Source organism: Polypterus senegalus, chromosome 12 (genome assembly GCF_016835505.1).
Source record: "Polypterus senegalus isolate Bchr_013 chromosome 12, ASM1683550v1, whole genome shotgun sequence".
Classification (NCBI taxonomy): Eukaryota; Metazoa; Chordata; class Cladistia; order Polypteriformes; family Polypteridae; genus Polypterus; species Polypterus senegalus.
In genome coordinates, this window is record NC_053165.1 from 64,913,661 (window position 1) to 64,934,791 (window position 21,131).

General features: G+C 34.7%; 1 protein-coding gene across 15 annotated transcripts in view; it reads right to left on the reverse strand.

Moving 5' to 3' along the window:
• The window catches only part of LOC120540858 (membrane-associated phosphatidylinositol transfer protein 2), a 202,459-nt gene that overhangs the window by 82,427 nt on the left and 98,901 nt on the right, over positions 1-21,131 (reverse strand). For all 15 annotated transcript variants that reach the window (XM_039771973.1, XM_039771963.1, XM_039771964.1 and 12 more), the window contains one exon: positions 16,663-16,844. In XM_039771973.1, coding sequence (XP_039627907.1) covers positions 16,663-16,740 — 78 coding nt within the window. In that variant the 5' untranslated portion in view covers positions 16,741-16,844. The remainder of the gene's footprint in view (positions 1-16,662; positions 16,845-21,131) is intronic.

Consider the following 21,131-nt stretch of genomic DNA (forward strand, 5'->3'; position numbering starts at 1 on the left):
ATACACTCACACACACACTATATACACTAGGGGGCTTTGCCCCCTGCTCGCTTCACTCGCCAACCCCCATTTTTTTTTTTCCAGATACAGTAATCCCTCTTAGATCGCGGGGGTTGCGTTCCAGACACCCCCGCAATAGGTGAAAATCCGCGAAGTAGAAACCATGTGTTTGTATGGTTATTTTTATATATTTTAAGCCCTTATAAACTCTCCCACACTGTTTATAAATATTCCCCGCACAGTTATACAGCATAAACCCTTTGCATTCTCTTAGATATTAGGTAAGATTCATTGAAATTACGTATGTAAACACACTGTTTATATACAGTAAAACCTAAATATTATTTTAAAGATATCGAGTGTCTCCGATATCACATGCTACAGCCATTACGATAGACAGGCCACCAGCAATAAATACGTACAATGCAAGAAAAACTGTATACAGTAAATGTGTGTACACTGACACTAAACGTACGTACATGTATAGTTACTCACCAACAATGACACGATGACTTGTCCAATAATGAGGAGTTTAGTTTTACTGCACAACAAAGGAGAGTGTTACAGCTCTTCTAAAGGAGCCTCTTCAAGCAACTGTATAGCACCGCCATTGTTCTTCTTCCGGCAGACTTCAATCCAAATCCCTAAAGCAGATTCCATCCGGACTACTGCCTTATTACATCCACTTACAACTTGTTTTGCACCCTGTTTAAAAGGGCACTGCGGCTGTAGATCTTATATTCCTTTCCTACTTTTTAAATAAAAAGAATCGTAGCCTCATTGATGCCGTAATGGCATCCTACAGCGGTGTAGCTTTTCCATTCCTTCAACAAATCCAAAACGTTTACCTTTTGGGCAATCATTAACAACTTCCATTGGCGCTTGGGCACGGCCCCTGAAGCAGTAGCAGGAGCAGATCGTTTTGGAGCCATAATGAAGGGCTTGACTATGCACAAAGATAAACATAAAAAAAAGAGCACAAAAATTAACTCTTTACACAGCGAAACACGTTGATGCTGAATGAGCGAGACGAGACTTCTTGGTTAATGCCGTGGAATCGAATTCAGCACTCCGTCGCTGAGCCATTCAGCACACAAGAACTTAACTGTGTGTTCTGAATGGTTAGCTTCTCAGCCATCCGCCAATAGCGTCCCTTGTATGAAATCAACTGGGCAAACCAACTGAGGAAGCATGTACAGGAAGTAAAAAGACCCATTGTCCGCAGAACCCGCGAAGCACTGAAAAATCTGCGTTATATATTTAGATATGCTTACATATAAAATCCGCGATTGAGTGAAGCCGCGAAAATCGAAGCGCAATATAGCGAGGGATTACTGTACACACTTTTAAGATTTTTTTTTCCTTTAAATTGTTGCTATTTCATTAGTTTCACTTTTATTTCAGAACTTCTGTAAAAACAATATTTGGAATCTTTCGAGTCCCAACGTGCTGAATCTTTTTAATGAGGTCAGTGAGACATGTGTTTAATGACTTTGTAACATAATTCAGGATAGGTTTCTCTGTTTGGAATTTCAGCACAGACAAAATGATCCACATCATCAGCAGTTAATCATTGTTTTTGCAAAGTAACCAATAAATGCATGTGAGGTAAACTCCGTTTTTGAAATTCTCTTGACTTAAACTTCAAAGCCTTACAATATTTACATACTTCTAACATATCACCTATGTCCATATATTCGATCTCTATTCGCCTTTTCTTTATTTCTCAGAGTAATAATTTCTCTTTTTTTGTGCTAATGCGATGTTTACAATCTTTGTTTTGACACTGTCATTTTCTTTCTGCTTTCAAATTCTGTATCTTGCTCTGCATGTGTTTCGTGCCTACGTTATTTTTGAGTCTTGAATTCCAGTTTTCATTATCTCTAACCTGCTCTGCATGTGTTTGGCCCCCTTGTTTTTTAACCTCTTCATGATGTTTTACTTTTTTATCTACTCTATGTTTTATTTCTGACCTCATTTTATCCTGTTTTTTTCTCAATGACACCTGGGGCCTCATGTATAAACGGTGCATACACACAGAAATGTTACGCAAGAACATTTCCACGTTCAAATCGCACTGTATAAAACCTCCGCTCGATTTTGCAGACTGGCAGTACCCAGCGTCAAAGCAGTGTCACTGTTCCTGTGTAGTTATCCTTTCTTTTCCTGACGTGGCTTTATAAATACACTGAAATTAACTGCATATTGTTTATTAATTTAATGCATCTGATTGTAATTAACCAGTAACAATATAATGGTCCACGGAATGGTCAAACTATTCTAAATAACATAACTGATTTAGCGGTGTTACTCTCACCGCACCTTCTTCTTCTTTCTGCTGCTCCCGTTAGGGGTTGCCACAGCAGATCATCTTTTTCCATATTACTCTCACTGCACCACTCAGAGTATTTTTATCACTGTATCTGAGTGGGCAATCACAGCAGCAGCTGATTGTAAAGAGAATTATCGGTATACAGCATCAAGCAAACGCTGCCTCAGCCATGGCAAAACAGTTCAAAGCCTTTCCAGTACGGACCTCGCGATTCAGAAACAGTTTCATCCCAAGAACTATAAACGTACTCAATCAATTGCTCCTTGTAGAACTGTTTGTACTTATAAGTACAATTATCCCACTGTAAACTTGCACTACAGTTATAATATTACATAACCTGCGCCACTTTATAAAGCGCGTATTCACATATGATGACGATATAATTTTTAAGATGAAATGCAGCAAAATATGTTGATTATATTATACAGATAAAACTTTAACTTCATTTAAATAATCTGTATTGCTAATAATTAAACATGTGAGGACACGGTGCCGCAGCGCTAGCAAGTTCACGTATTGTTCCTGCCTTGCGCTGTATATTTGCTGAGGCTGGTGCGACACTGAAAGGATAGACGGATAGAATAATTAAACACATACTATGAAGATATTTCAATGTTCCTTAAAAGTTTTGAAGAATCGTCGTTGTAAGCTTACAGATGGCTTAACGTCAATTACAGAGCTGATTGTGTGGCAATTGGGTATTTGGAGAAAGAAAAGTAAGGACGGGAATTGGAAGTTAGTACGTTTGAAAGAGATAGTACTGCTACAATAAATTATTTCATCAAAGGTCGCACATGGCACAGCAGCATCTTGTGTGAGACATGACCAATCACTGTGCCAGCGTGTTCCTATGTTTAATAACATGCTTTCAGTCCAATAATCATGAAAATGATATCACGTATACATCTCAGTATTTTAATTATTCAGAGAGCTGTAATATCACAAATGTAATGGATTCTGTGTCCTGTCGGAGACCGAGAAAGAACAGAAGCACGTAGTGATTCACACACATAGAGCACACAGAAGATCAAATATAAAACAAAGCATTTAACATACTACTTTAGTTACAATGGGATTTGAGAAACTAGTAAATTAAATGATTTTAAGATAAAGTTTATGATGTTCTAGTTTAATGACAAAATAAACTATGTGATTAAAGTGGAAATTTAGAGAGTAAAGTTGACATTTCGTGCTTTTTTCCCCACTGTGTGCCTATTTTTTTTGTCTGTACCCTAATAAGCTTTCATATGACACTCAGACGGTGGGCTACAACTTGCCTTTTCTCAGCGACTTTGATATGTGACTTCTTTTTAATTTCGGGTACTGTGCGACTTTGTGAATTAGAGCTTTCAAGTTTCTCCAACACGCTATGTCACTCGATCAGCTTCCTTTTGTTGATTATACCACTGTTTAAATCAACAAATAGTATGTTTTTCCTTTGCCTCCACTTGGTATTCGCTGAAATTCTTATATTTTCTACCGTGCTTTTTTTTTCTATTTATGCATTTACTTAAAGATCTAAGTATCTATCTATTTATTTGCAAAGGAGCAGTGTATTGAGAAATTTGAGTAGTGCTATCTTTTAAGAGTTTTATTAACTTGAACCATGTTCAAAATAAACACAAGAAAGAAAATTCAGCAGGCATAGAATTCATAGACAAACCTGACACTAGCATGCTGATCAAAGAATATGTCAGGCCCATACACATGAGAGAGAGAGAGAGAGAGAGAGAGAGAGAGACATATCTGAATTGCAGCACTGGTTGCCATGACAGCAGGGCTGCATAAGAAATCCATTTTTTTCCATAGGCTTTCTTCAGTGAGCACTCTCTGTTTCGTAAGCAAATCATTATTCTTAATATCAAACTGCAGTGATGTCATCAGTAACCATGGTGCCCAGCATTGAGGTCTTCTGCTGCCCTTTCAGCTATAATGTACATCCTTCACGCATGACACACAATATCTCTAATCGTCTTTCTGCCATAGCAATAGAGATACAGCCACAGACAACATGGGCAAGGTCATAAAGGCTTTATACTACTCAGAAAAGACATAAATACAATACAGTGATGAAGACTGCAGTTACTATTAATACTATAATTACAGAGAATCTTTCAAAATAGTACTGTATTGAAATAGCCTTGATCTGATGGTAGTGTTTAATACTAGATCCTACCAGTGAAGCTGCCAAGCCTGTGTAAGTCTGTTTCCATTCTGTTTTTAAGAGTTTTCATATCTGACTTGTTTAACCAATCCAAATGCATAAATTAGCTTTGCTTGTCAACTATATGTGTAAGCAAATTTGTATAAGCTCTCAATTGTCTGATGTTCTATGCAGGGTTTATTTCCGCTTAGAAACATTTTTTCAGGATTAGTTAGCTTCTCATATAACTAATAAAACTATACAACAGCTGCACACAGAACATTAATAAACAATTTCAAAATAATACATTTCAAGAACACGTAGCTAACTGATATGTTCTCATTTTTCAATATAAAGAAACAGTCTAAAACGACAAATATTTTTAGTTTAGCTAGACTTTATTACTTATGGAGGTAAACATGCTGGAAGCTGGGACAAATTAACATCCAACATTACTCTCCTAAAACATATTCAAGAAAAACAGATTATGATATACTGTATGTTGCCATAAACATTCTACAGTCTAGATTTACACAGATAGGAGTATTACAATAGACCTTTATATTTATAGTCCAAATATTTAAGCACATACCCATACTCACTTTGTGATTTAGAACCTAAAATGTTGATATCACAGGGAATACAAACATTCATGAATCTATTGCTCTTGGTAATCTAAACTTTGTCTCTGATACAAATATTTAGAAATCAGAGTTTAGAAGAGAGCGACTGTCTGACAGGATAAAACTGACTTGCTTTTATACATTTAATCTTATTACCAATTTTTCAATTTTGTTGAGATCAATTTTTGATCTTAAAAAGATTCCTAATCCTAAACCAATCTATAATAGAAAATATACCAGAAGGTTCAATAAAATGCTGTATGCTCTGTTCTCTGTTCTGCTTGAGCCACTCTGAATAGACAGAGACATTATAACGTTAATAAAGACAAAGATAAGAAACACAGCTTAAAAAGTAGCAAATCATCATATAGTTCGAGGAAATTTAAAGTAAAAAACTTATCATATGATGAAGGTGAAGTGAAAAGTAACCCTTGTTCAATAATAATGCTATATATGTGTACATATGCTGTATGTTTAGAACTGATTATATATATTCTCACATCAGCATGCAAACGGAGTATCAAGAGAAACAAACAGCGAGGCCTATAAAGGTGATACCAGCACTAACCTATGTTTCATATCCTGCACAAGAATGGAGGAACACTCACAGAAGGAGCTGTGATGTCACTTCCTGGAAAATTAACGTAGTATTGGCTCTCACATTTTAAAGAACTTGATGACCAGAAGTCTGTGTTCATTTTGGAACCAGTTATCAATAAGGTTGATCCACAATATGGTAAATGAAAAAGCACTTTCCAGAATTTGTGCTGTTTTCTTTTCATTTTTAAACTAGACATTAAATTAGATTTTTTAATGTATTTTTTATTAATCAGACATCCATTGGGACCACAACCCCTTTATATACAATCATTCTCTTAATTTCACAATATATATGAAGAAACATAAAAATATAAAGAAAAAAATGCATAAATAATTTTCATCTGTAGCACAGACTAGAAATTTGCTAATATCTAACATATGTAATGATAATTATTTTGTAACATTGTCTTTATAGAATAAGTTTGAGTCATACTTTAATCTTTAAAACAATATTGTTTAAGGAAAAGCTGGATAAGCCAATTGTTCCTCAAGCATATCTATGACCCTGCTAGAACAGATAGGAAGTTTTGTTAAATGCTGGTCTCCGGTGTGCAATTTCTGATAAGGGAGTTGATGGTTCTGCACCGATCTGGTTGGAACTAATTGCACTTGAGTGCTTTGCTACAACCCACACCACCACTGAGTGTGAAGCCGCTCCTTTGATATACCTTTGACATCAGAAGTGTGGATTTACTTGCATAGATAGAATTTATGTTTTAGAAGCATATGTACGCTACCAGGAAGACAGCCAGGGGTGATACAGGTGGCCAAGATGATGCAATACACCCGTCTTTTCTGGTATTCCGTCTACCTACCTTCAGTTACACATGTAAAAGAATGAAGTATTTAACTACATACAATAAAACTCAACTCTGACAGTAAGCAGGTTTGTAAAAGTAAACATACACTAGCTATAGATGGTATTTGGGGAATATATATACATACACACACAGGGATGGGTAAACGTAGGTGTACAGTTGTAAGTAAATTATTATTTATCAATTGCTGTATTATATATTTATATTTTTTGTTTTCTTATTTAATCTTCATCTCATTATTACCATTAAAGCGTGATTGAGTATAGTAAATAGACTGCAAGAATGTATAAATAATGAAGTCTGGCAATTTGAGGACGTACAAGTGCACTGTGCCATTGTGACATTCTTTTGAGTTAATTAAGTTAGTGTAATAATCATAAGATGCACATCTTTTTTCCATACAAACAATATATATATTTATACACACTAGAGGTACGTGTCCCCCAACTGCCTATGGTGGCCCAACCCCCACACCCTGATAGCTCACTTTGCTCTCTTACTAGTCCATGGGTATAATCTAACATGGTCAAAACTCTGGCCTTGAGGTTTACTTACAGTTATAGCAAATGCTAAAAATACTGGAAATGGTCATCTATGCAAGTTGAATGGTATTGTTTGTAGTTTATCTCAATGCCAGAATAAAGTGCATGTCGTGTCATGATGTTTTACAGCCATGGCATTACATGCAATGTCACATAGAACAGGCTTCCATCAACTGCCATAGCAACAGTAAAACTGAAAAACCCAAAATTGTGGTGCTCATTTGATGTCACAGTGAAAAATAAATAAATTATTTTAAAGGCTTAAAAACATTTCAAACCATAACAGACGGTAGACCAAAGATGGGCCAGAATATTCAGGAATGAACCCCTCTACTGCACTGCATTTCCTAAACCTAACATCAGAAGAAAAATCTGTGATTCAAAGTCACCCTTTGCTGACAATTTTACATTGCAGGCACTGGCCACATGATATTTTTTGAACTGATGCCAAACTCTACACTTAGCAAAGTAACTGAATAGTCCTCCAGAAATTTTTTTTATTTACTCAGAATGTACACCAGTCATTTTTAAGCAAAATGATGCACTTCACTACTTCACAGAAACAGCAATACACACTAAAAATAAAAATTTTAAAAGCACAAATAAAAGACAGCATATACCAGGCTTTCTATTTTAAAACGGGTATTTAATACAGTCACTAATACACCTAATATATTGTAACAATTAGGTTATTTCAGCAACCCTGTCAGTACATAATAGATTAAAGGAGATGAAAAATAATCCCATTTTTAAAAATAAAACAAATTTCTTTAGTGTTGAAATGCCACTGTTGAGCTCTGAATATTGTTCTACTCAATTTAAATGCTGCATTGCTACCAACTTATAAAATAAAAAAACACTTTAGTGCCTTAAATCAAAATGCACAACCAAAACAAGCAATATGAAATATCAAAAGATAATAAATCACAATATAAACAACTATTGAAGATTAGCATTAACTTCACCATAAAACATAGCATTAAGAAAATGAAAAACACAAAGTTAAATAGCTGAAAAACAGACCCTTAGAAACAACAGGTCAGTTAGGGAGATGCTGAGGGTTAAAATAACATCAATTTTCAGAATGAAATTAACTTTCACTACTTTTTTGTTTTTGCAGATACTGAAGCATATTCAATTAAGTTGCAACTCTGTCACTTCTCTAAATTCAAATAAGCAAAGTACAATATTATTTGCAAATGAAATGTAAATGTCAAAACAAAAACTTTTCTGAGTTTCAGCACATTAACCAAAACTGGAACTGAAACTCAGAAATCAGGAAAAGAGTCAGTTACCTTGAGCTAAAAAAAAAAAAAGTCAGGTACTGATTTGTCAGATCCACCACATATCTATGTATCTTCAAATGAAGAGAAGTTGGCATTCCTAATGCTTATTCAAAGTTCATGCTTACATCAAACATTGCCTATATAATATCACACACTGAATCACATGCATGCAGCATGCAATGTAGTAGTAGTAACATCACACAGCTCCACAGATGTCATTAGGTACATCATTGAAGGATAAACATAAACAAAAATAAGATACAAAATTAGTACATGGCACTGTTAGATAAATAGCTGACCTTGGCCCATTGTCAGCTTTTATAAAGGCAGGCAAATTCAAATGTTTTACTGAAAAAACATAGTATTTAAGAAAATAAGTATATGATCCAAAAAGTCAATCTTAACTACAGGAAATTACTTTCAAAATCTAGGGTAAAAAGGCAATAAACTTGGCAAATACGACAGCTTCTTATCATTCTTTTAATATTTAAGCACAAAAGCAAACTTCTGCACTGAGACATGGTAATGGAAGGAGACCGTTGAAACGAAGAAATATTTTTCAATTTCTGTTTAAAACAGAAATGCTGGACAATTTTCACTCAGTAAATGAGTATACAGACACACAACTAAGGTTTTCTCATTTCCAGTCCTAAACATACAGTAGATGACATATACTAATATAGCCAATAACTCCAGCAATAAAATACATGCAACAAAATAACAATTTGCACTTATTAGGGAGTACTATTACTTGGAGCTACAGATCGGAATCTTCAAAAAACATACCAGAATATTAACTGAGGTTCAGTGCAGCATATTTAATAAGTGAAGTGGCATTTTAAGTATTACTACAGATTATGAGCATACGCAGAATCTAAAATGACACCGCAAACGGCAATGTCACTAAGCTTGCTCCTAGGTACACTCTAAATTCATGGTTGTTAAAGTGTGGTCAGCAAAAAGATGTTTAAAATACATACCATTATTTACTATCCTAGGTACTCATTCACTTATATTAATTTGACTTCTGCAACATTGGACTTCTGAAAGAATTGACCTGTTATTGCCATAAGAAACAACTCTAAAACCACCATCACGGAGCACTCTTTCTATCTTTCTAGAGGATGATACATTTAACTTCTGCTTCAATCCTGTTTACTTGTAGCATTTACTTGCTCTTAATTTCCTTAAACACTACTTCAAAATCACAGTCTTCCTCCCTTCCAAATATCCCCTATCTCTGCATACAACTCTATTTTAACTCCACCCTGTAAAATATCTAGAGACGAATAGTTAATTCACTGAAATCAGGGAAAAGAGCTACTTCTGCTGAATCAGTACTGTCAGTCTATTTAACATTATACTATTTTTTAGGGAATGGTGCCACTTCCACTGAATTAAATGCAGATACTTTTGAAATACATAACCATAATTTATCACATATAAATATTTAGTATACAAAAATCAGGGACTATAATGAGGAGTTTAGGATAAGCCACTGATGGTCTCAGGTTGTCCGCCATATCTAACTTGAAGTAGTCCTTCATTCCAAAATTATGAAAATTACTTTTCTAAACCAATAAGCAATTTTCAAAAGCTAACTAAAGTCAGTGGAAAAACATGTTTATACAAAATATATCTAATTTTTTTCTTTTTCTTAAGTACCCTCCAATTTCATTACTGTAAAGCTAAATTTGAAGCACTTTTTTCAGTCTGTTTAAAATATTTTCATATTATGCAAGAACAAAGACTGTATAGACTGCCTTTGACAAAAAAAAAAATCTCCTAATGATTTCTGTATCAAGTCATTTTGCTAGGCTTCTTAAGGGTACAAACTACATCAGTCTTAAATACAGCAACTAAGCCCTTCTATTTTAAGTATACGGATTATTCTTGAATTGTTGCTATTTTCAGACAAATGCAAATATTTAAACCACATGGAAAAAGAAACATGGGATGGGTACAATGGTGATGCAGGTGCTGGAAAGTTAGAGTACATCTTGGGGAAACAAAATAGTCCATCATAGACTAAAACCAAATATGACATCACAACAGTGTAATTTACTATAAATTACTGTATCACTGTAAAACAATATTTAGGGTAGGGAAATGATGTTATCTTAGTGGGCCTATGAAAACTGGAGAGCATATAAACTTCAGGACATTAGCCAGGAAACAAAAGATTAAAAAACTTGAAAGACTATGACTGATTTCAAATCCTCATTGCAACAGTATTGTATACTGATAAACAGTTTTAAAAATTAAATACTGCACATGGAATGGGGCTAAATACAGTGGAACCTTGGTTCACAAATGTCTCGGTACACATACAACTCGGTTTACGACCAAAAAGTTCGCCAAACTTTTGCCTCGGTTCACAACCAAACACTCGTATATGAACAAGCCAGTTTCCCTTTCGGTTTGTGTGCGCCGATGATTTCCACACGTGTTGCATTGTTCTCGGTCAGACGTGCGTGATTTCACTGTGAACACTTTGTGCTCTATTCCATTTCCCTTCTGGTTCGTACGCGCCGATTACTGTATTTAAGCACGTGTTGAGCCGCTCCCTGTTCATTGTTCTCAGTCAGACGTGCGTGCTTTACCTATGATCTCTTTGTGCTCTACAGTATTTCGTGTGCTTTTGCATTTAACCATGGCTTCTAAGCACTGTAACCTCCTCTCCACCCAGTTCCTCCTCACTTCATGCCAGAACTCGACTCATGCAAGGTTAGTTTTCTTGGTGGTTTATGATTAGTTTTTGTATTACCGATTTTTCAAATGTTCATTTTTCGGTTTGTAGCATTAATTGTTGCAATGTTACTTTTCTTGGTTGTTTATTAAGTTACGGAATTTTCAAATGTTCATTTTTTTTCCCTGTGCTTAAAACGCATTTTAATAAAAAGTGTTTACAGCGATTGGGTTGTAAGGCTATTAGCGTGAACTCCTGTAATGTGACTTTCTTAGTTGTTTGTGGTTGGTTTTTAAATAAATTTCAGATTTGTTCTAATGTTCCTTTTTTTCCCCTGTGCTTAAAACTCATTAAAAAAAGTGTTTACAGTGATCGGGTCATAAGGCTATAGCGCGAACTCTTGCAATGTTAGTTTTCTCTGTTGTTCAAGGTTTTATCGGTGTTACTCAATGTTTTTACATTTAGTTTACTATTAGATGTGCATTCTATTGTATAATTAACGATATTTGTGCTTAAAAATCTAAAAATAAGTATATATTTACATACAGTTTGTACGGTCTGGAACGGATTCATTGTATTTACATGCAATCCTATGGGGGAAATTGCTTTGGTTCACGACCAACTCAGTTTACGACGAGTTTTGGAACAAATTATGGTCGTGAACCAAGGTTCCACTGTACTCTAAATAATAGTCATTTACTGAAAAGCTTTGAGGAGCACACATCCCAGCTTTTCAAATTTGACTAAGATGGCCACCCCCACAAGTACCTCCTACATTACAGACTAGATTGGTCTTGTAACACAGGGAACCTACAGTAAATAGGAATGGGAACAGACGGCTATTTTTTTCTTAGGAAATTGTGTTCCTTTAATGTGTGTAGTTGACCTCCTTTAGATGTTTTATAAATCTGTGATGGCCAGTGTGATTTTCTATGCTGTAGTGTACTGGGCCAGTAAAATTACTTAAAGAGAGGCCCACCAAATCAACAAGCTGATTAAGAAGGCTGGCTCAGTTATAGAATTCACTATTAACCCACTGGAGGTTATAGCAGGGATGATGACTGTTATATGATGATGACTGTTATAAACAATTCTGCACATCCTCTCTGTATTACAGCCAACAAATGAAATGCTGGTAGGTTTCCTCATGCCAATGGCAGTATGTGTTTATAATGCCTCACTGGAACTGTTCTTTTATCCAAATTCAAGTCAGAGGTTTATCATTCTTTTTTATACTTCTGGTATATTTTGAGAGGTGTGGTTGTTATTGTTTTGCTATAACATTTTCTGTGCTGCTGTAAAAACCTAAATTTCTTTCTTAAGACAAATATGTTACTACTTATATATCATCCAATCTGGTCACATCACCACTGGCAATTGGTCAAAATCATGACTTTGCCAGGCTGGGCATTTATTCAACATTACTGCAAGATGGATGGTATTTTGAGATTTGAATACCAAGACAGCATAGCATGACTTCTAGTCCAGATTCCAGTCGCATGGGAATATAAACCTCATAAGATAAAAAAAGAGAGCTTCACACTTTTCTAAGGAATTAGAAGTTTAACCAAAATGCAATTAATAGAAAAGTGTTCATAACATCATATAAAAACTACAATCAATATTAGTACAGCTTGATTTTTAAACTAATATTCATACTGAGTAGTACTGCAGCATTGGTTGCTTAAGTATCATCATTTATTTTTTTCTCCAGCCGTGTCCAGCCGAGTTTTTTTTTGTTTTTTCTGTCCCCCCTGGCCATTGGACCTTACTCTTATTCTATGTTAATTAATGTTGACTTATTTTGTTTTCTTATTGTGTCTTTTATTTTTCTATTCTTTATTATGTAAAGCACTTTGAGCTACTGTTTGTATGAAAATGTGCTATATAAATAAATGTTGTTGTTGTTGTTATCTTAAATATAGACAGATGGGTGGATATACAGTACATTAAGTTTTCTCCACCTAGTGGTAGAAATGAAGTTCTTCACATGTAATTCCTTGTAGCTCTACAAGTGAATCTTTCATGGAAGCATCTTTTTAGTAGTCACAGGCTCATGTTCCAAATCTAAGGTTAGGTTTCTGAACAGTACAAAGTATACAATAATAAGTTTTACTTCAACATGTTAGTAACCTTATATTTTGTTATGACTAAAATGTTTTACTACTGCCCCTATGGAATTTGTTACTGAACTTTGGATTTGGTTTCTAATATCTGAAAAGTTCAGGAGAAAATATAATTTTGCAGGATATTTAACTGCAGTATATTGAAAAAGGAGGGACTTGACCAAAGGCCATGACCTCTGATCCCTATTAAAAATGCTGACAGGAAGCTAAGGAATTAAAGTATAGATATGTAATCAGCTGATAATTTCCATATTTTTAATGTAAAATATTTTCTACAATGAATGGCATTCCATCTACTGTTGGTTAAGCATGTCGTGCACAAAAGCCTTTAACTTTGTTCAAAGGACACATCAATTGATCGTCAGAGCACACTAATTGAATTTGTCACATGCGATAAATATGAATACTAAAAACGCAAAATTGTTTTGAATATATACTATATACTGTGTATTTTGCAGAAATTTTACATTTTTCATATTTTCAGGTAGAACTGTGTAATTAATCGAAATGTAATGGAAACCGACATTCAGAACCTCTAATTGTTGTAATTTTGGCCATGCCGTTTATTTCAGTTTTTTTATTCTGTTAGTACTTTTTTTTTTTTTAATTCTGTTATACTTTCCCCAATGTGTGCTCATGTACTGTCCCCTTACAAACATACTACTGTGTGTTATTACGTGACTCCACCCCATCAGTCTGCGACAAGGAAGCAACATGGAGGAGAGCATAGTGCAACTCTTTCCAAAGAAAAATGTTGTGTCCATCATTTGGACACATTTTAGTTTTAGTGCAGAGGACACTGAACAAAAAGAAGTCAAATGAAAACACTGCAGAAAAAAAGTTTTAGCGACCAAAGGGAAAAACCACCTATCTGTTTCAGCACTTGTGAGCATAATCAAGTAATCGAACAATGCGTGGCTCAAAAAAGAGAGTGACTGACAAGGATCCAGCAACAAGATCGTCCACAGTGCAGCATTTACAAATACTACACATTACTAAAAGGATTCAAGAAGATGGAAAGAAATAACTGATGCCATTTTCTACTACACTGCCAAGGATATGGCTCCCATAGCTATAGTAGAGCACAGTGGGTTTAAACACCTCATTAAAACTCTTGAAAGAAGATACACTGTGCCATCCCGAAAATATTTACCCCAAACTGTTGTGCCCAATATGTACAAAACATGTTGTAAAAAGGTAAATGCTGAACTAAAATCTGAAACCGTTCATATAGCACCTTTCTTGATGTTACAATGTAAACTTCACATTACAATGTAACTAAACACTACATTGAGTCATAATTGGAGTAGAAATAAAAAATTGGTCTAGTGATGTTAATCTGATATTATTGACATTTAAAATATTTGTTTACAAGAGATGTAAGTTATTTCTATTTTTGACATGACACTACTTAAAAAATAATATTTGTTTACAAGAGATTCAAGTTATTTTGTACTTTGCACATGGTAATATTTAAAATTACTTATTTTGTTTGCAAGAAATGCAAGCTATTTATTTTCTACTTTTTTAAGGAACTTGCTTTTTTACATTAAAACTAAAATGTGACCTTTTCATAAAACATTTCATTTTAAGCGATGTGTTCTTTGATTTCAGTTATTCAAAATATTCAATAAACAATAAAAACTTCAATTCTCTGTGTTTCCTTCAGTTATTTTGAAATTATAAAGATATGTACTCTTTCATTAGGCAAAAATCCCAGATTTAATAGTTGAGCATATTTGCAGTACAAACCTTGTCAGTGAACTATGAGGGCAAAAAAATAAATAAAAATAATAATTGTTCATTTATCATAATCGAAGTAAAACATTCAATTAATTGTGATATTGATTTGAAGTCACATCACCCAGCCCTACTTTCAGGCAAGAATCAATCTCACTTTGAGGCAAAGTAAAAGCAATCACATCACAAAATATCAGGCTTTGAAATAAAACTGGGAGACAGTGCACATCATAGTAAGATCTAGTATGAAGACTCCTGCATGAGCTACACACGATAGGGGTTCAATCATCAGATGTCACAAAGCCTCCATTCCCTAATCATTACAATCCATTCTAGCACACTTGAGTCTGAAATGGTTTGTCTCTGATTTAAGACAACTTTTTCTACATAATGTTTTCCAAATTTAAATTAAGTTACACTGATTAGCCACAACATTAAAACCAGTTGCCTAATATTGTATAGGTCCCCTAGTGCTGTTGTAACAGCTCTGACCCATCGAGACATGGACTCTACAAAACCTCTGAAGGCGTCCTATGGTATGTGGCACCAAGATGTTAAGAAAAGACCTGTTAAGTATTGCAAGTTGCAAGATACAGTCTCCATGGATTATACTTGTTTTCTGAGCAAATCCCACAGATCTAGATCTAGTCAACACCTTGAACTCTTTATCATGTTCCTCATACCATTTCTGAACAATTTATTCAGAGAGGCGCACATGACCCTGTCACCGGTTCACCGGTTGTCCTTCCTTGAACAATTTTTGGTAGGTACAAACAACTAAATACTAGGAACATCCACAAGTCCTGCCATTTTGGAGATGCCCTGACCCAGTCATCACAATTTGGCCCTTATCAAAGTTGCCCATATCCTTATACTTGGTAATTTTTCCTGCTTCCAAAACATCACTTTTACTAACTGACTGTTCACTTGGTGTGTAACATATCACACCTTGTGACAGGTGCCATTGCAACAAGATAATCAATGTTATTCATGTCACCTGCCAGTGGGATTAATGTTGTGGCTAAGAAGTGTGTATCATTGTCTTAATTAAAATATATAGAAAGTGCAGTTATCTTTTTTACATTTATCATTATAAGAACGTTCTACTCTGTTGCATTTCATTTTATCTTTGTAATCCAAAGTTTCTGTGTTGAGTAGGTGAGTTGACAACTCAGAACTTGCATTTTTGAGGTTACTTTTGTAATTCAGCCCTGTGATTGACTGTCATAAAGTCTAAAATTGGAGTGGTGTCCTCCCTTCTAGAAGCTGGATATGTGCAATACAGATTTTGCTGTTTTCAATGAATATAACACAGTGACGAAAATAATTGTGTGCAAAATATTGTGATTTAAATAGAATAAGTGGAAATTCCTCCCTCCATTAAAAGTTAAATTCAAGACCTGATCCTGGAAGGTCTAGAAGGGAGGGGTTATTTAGAATCCTGACTGCAAAAGAACTAATATGGTACTCTATTAAATACTTTATTTAATTCAAAGGTATGCCAGCAAACATGTAAAAACATATGCCTAGTTTTTTTTAAATTTTTGTAATACATAGACACTTCAGCTCTTAAATTCAACAAATAATTGCCTTATAAAAAAGGATTATTATAATTCTACCTACATCAAAACTTACATTTTCTTTAAACTGAAATCATTGCAATGCTCTTTAGTATTCTCTGTCTTCAGAAACACAAGTTAGTGAAAACAGCTGTGAGAAACTATTGACAAAAAAATGACTGAATATAAATAAGTCTACTGTACCTGTATCATGTAGAGCTGGGCAATGCGGTACTCCTCCACACTCATAGGCAAAGGTATGCGGTACTCTTTAATCAGCATTTTGGTAGAAAAGGCTTCTTTTATATAAAAAGTAATCCAGTACTTTGGCTTTTCTTGATTTTAACAATACTGTCTTAAACTCAAAGTAGAGTCACTGAGTAAACCTAAAAAGAATAAAAAATACAAGCTTAATAACTCCTTTATAAACTTCCGGCCCCAAAAGAATGACAATAATCTGCCATGAGCTCTAAAATTATTCACATACCTGTAGTAGATACCTACTAAACAACAACAACAGAAGCAAATGCTCGCTACATGATTGGGAATAGTTAAATTGTTTTTCAATTCATTAGCTAAATCACATGTCCAGCATTCTTAGCTTAATACGGATAATCCTTGTACATCCTGCAGTGTTTCTTAAATGCTAGAGGTCCTGTAGCATCTTAAGTGTCTTGCTTTATAGACAAGTGACCAAAACAGAGAGTAGGAAGAACTTGAGAGTTTCTAATAAGAACTGCTGGAGAGAACAAAAAACATACAGCAATGCCTGATACAATCTGAACAAACTGGACACTGCCATTTCAGCTCCTAAAAATTAAGTAAAATGATGCAATAGAGAACAGCATACAGCCTAGTGAACAATTCCAGAATATAGTTTTTCTTCATAAAATTAAACACCTTTAATGAGAAATGTGTATAATAAACAAAAAGGTAAATTTTGTGTACACTGCAAAACTAACTGAGGAAAAAGAGGCAGAATGAAAAAAAAAAACTGACATAATAATGATTGTCTTAACTAACACAATTAAAAGGAAGCACATTTTAACTTTGTTTTATCATTGTAATGTTCAAAATCTAGTATGCTGGTAAATTACTAGCATTGGAGAGTCCTGGCAATTCTTTCTTTTTATACGTTTTATGTGCCTAAGACTTTTTGTTACTTCACTTAAAAATTATATAAACATGTAACTTGATTGGATTCATTGTGCATAAAAGGGGATGTGATGGTTTATATTTAAGTGGACAATAAATGAGAAAAGTAACAACCTTAATACTCCAAATTGACTAGAATTATATAATTTTTATCCTGTTTATACATAATTAGAGAGAAGAAAGTTCTAAGATTTCAATGAAAATTAGGGGTGACAAAAATAGCAGTTACAAAGAACAGAAATATGGCAGTTGTTGACCTTCTGGACTAATATTTGTATGCTAAAAAAACATACTGTGAACCACTTATTCATTTAAATTTAACAAAATTCAAGTTATTAATGTAGTGTTACTTTAAAAAAAACAACACATTTTCGAGGGAAATGTAGAACTAAATACACTTTGTTGTTGGAAGAATTATGCATGTGGAGAAAAGTAAAAACAGAATTCATTTAAGCTTTGTTTTGTCATTCACTAACAAAAGAAAATGAATGAATATTACTCGTTCAACAACATCACTTAAACATCTGGAGTACCTCCTAGTAGGTTACAGCTGCCAAGTTCTTCATTGCAGAACTACAAATTACACACATCAGCAATGCCATGAAAATAAGTAGGTTGGAAATGAGCACTGCTGCTTAGCTTAATCAAACCAGTCAAAAGCGTGTACAGAAAGTTGCAAATCTTTTTATGGAAATCACTTTAATTTTCTTTTACCATATTATTTTGTCCATTTTTGCAAAATCAAACACAGGTAATACTCACATATAACTTTCATCTATGTAACTTGCTTTGCAGAAAAAATACAAATAAAACCCACCTTGAGCTTTACATTACATTAAATTAACAAGAAACATATTATTTTCTGCTAAATATAGAGTAGCTACAACATAAACTGTGGATAATTTTAGACCATCCATCAATTAATAATATAAGCTAATATTTCCACATTGTAGACAATAGTGACTCCTTAAATGCTACCATTCTTTTTAATTAGTGTTCTAATAACGCAAGGTCTGTTACTAAATTTGTTACACCTGACACAGTATACCATGTGAAGCATTTTGGTCAAGAATGTAGACAACAAGCCGCCTCTGCTGGTCTAAATTGAGAAGCCAATTCCAAGACTTTTTAACTTAGGATAAGAAGTGTTAAAAAAACTTAAGTATAACATAGATATAACAAAGTTTTTTTTAGAAATTCCTTTATCATAAGCTACATGGTATTGTTTCATAAGGTTATCACATGAAGACAAAATATCACATCATCATTACTATGAACATGGAAAGAAGGCTAATAGGATCCTGGCTCAGCAAATCTACAAGCAGGAAGTTTGCAAGGCAATATCAGTAATTACCAACAAAGATGGAGAAAAAAATCATTGACCATAAAAATACAATGCACACATTTAGACAGTTGTACAAGTCTTATATTCTACTCAATTTAAAGTAGACAAGACACAGTGTAATGTGTTTTTTGAAGTATTACAGATACCACAGCTAGATATGATCAATGCAGAGGAACTGGATAAACCTCTGACACTCTCAGAATTACTAGATGCTGTAAGGTTAATTCAAAATGGGAAAGCAGCGGGCCTTGATGGTTACCCTACTGAATTTTATTTAAAAAAATCAATTAAGTTAGCTCCCCCATTATTAGCAACATTTATTGAAGGCAGAGAAAATAAAATTCTACTTCAAACTTTTCCACAAGCATTAATTATTGTCTTTCCTAAAAAAACATAAGGACGTATTACAATGTGCATCATACAGACCAATCTCACATCTGAATCACGATAAGATACTCTCCAAAATTCTAGCTAAAATGATTAAGAAAGTACTTCCTTCAGTAGTACAGTAATCCCGCCTCGATCGTGGGGGTTGCGTTCCAGAACCCCCCGCGATAGGTGAAAATCCGTGAAGTAGAAACCATGTGTTTGTATGGTTATTTTTATGTATTTTAAGCCCTTATAAACTCTCCCTCACTGTTTATAAATATTCCCTGCAGAGTTATACAGCATCATCCCTTTGTATTCTCTTAGATATTAGGTAAGATTCATTGAAATTATGTATGTAAACACACTGTTTATATACAGTAAAACCTAAATATTATTTTAAACATATCGAGCGTCTCCAATATCACGTGTTACAGACATTACGATAGACAGGCCACCAACAATAAATACGTACAATGCAAGAAAAATTGTATACAGTAAATGTGTGTACAGTGACACTAAACGTACATACATGTACTAAGTACTGTAAGTAGAAAATTAATTATGGTTACTCACCAACAATGACACGATGACTTGTCCGATAACGATGAGTTTAATTTTACTGCACAACAAAGGAGAGCATTACAGCCCTTCTAAAGGAGCCTCTTTAGGTGACTGTGTAGCACCGCTGTTGTTCTTCTTCCGGCAGTCTTCAATCCAGATCCCTAAAGCAGATTCCATCCGGACTACTGCCTTATTACATCCACTTACAACTCGTTTTGCACCCTGGTTAAAAGGACACTGCGGCCATAGATCTTATGTTCTTTTCCTCCTTTATTAAATAAAAAGAATTGTGGACTCATTGATGCCGTAATGGCGTCCTACAGGGGTGTAGCTTTTCTCTTCCTTCAACATATCCAAAACTTTTACCTTTTGGGCAATCATTAGCATCTTCCATTGGCGCTTGGGCACGGCACCTGAAGCAGTAGCAGGAGCAGATCGTTTTGGAGTCATAACGAAGGGCTTGACAATGCAGAAAGATAAACACAAAAGAGCACAAAAGTTAACTCTTTACACAGCGAAACACGTTGATGCTGAATGAGCGAGATGGGACTTCCTGGTTAACGCCACGGAATCGAATTTGGCGCTCCATCACTGAGCCAGTCAGCACACAGGAACTTAACTGCGTGCTCTGATTGGTTAGCTTCTCAGCCATCCGCCAATAGCGTCCCTTGTATGAAATCAACTGGGCAATCCAACTGACGAAGCATGTACCGGAAGTAAATAGACCCATTGTCCGCAGAACCCGCGAAGCAGCAGAAAAATCCGTGTTATATATTTAGATATTCTTACATATAAAATCCGCAATAAAGTGAAGCCGCAAAAGTCAAACAGCGATATAGCGAGGGATTACTGTATCACAAAACCTAACCAGATTTGTAAAAGGCAGACACAGCTTCCAATCTTCGACGCCTGTTTAATATAATATATTATCTTTTGATTCAGAAAAAAAACATTTGACATGGCTGAAAAGGACTACCTATTCACCACATTGAATAAATTTGGGTTTGACCTAAACATATGTGCATGGTCCAAACGACTGTATACCAGTCCAAAAGCTTCAAGTTGGGGTTTACAATGTTATTTCAGACTACTTCAAACTAGAATGTGGTACTAGATGAGGATGCCCCCTACCGAAATGCATCTGAGATAGGGGAGACAGTCAGTGAAGGACTTCAAGAGAAGATATCAGTATATGTAGATTATATGGTACTGTATGTGTCAGACCTATAAAATTCCGTATTAG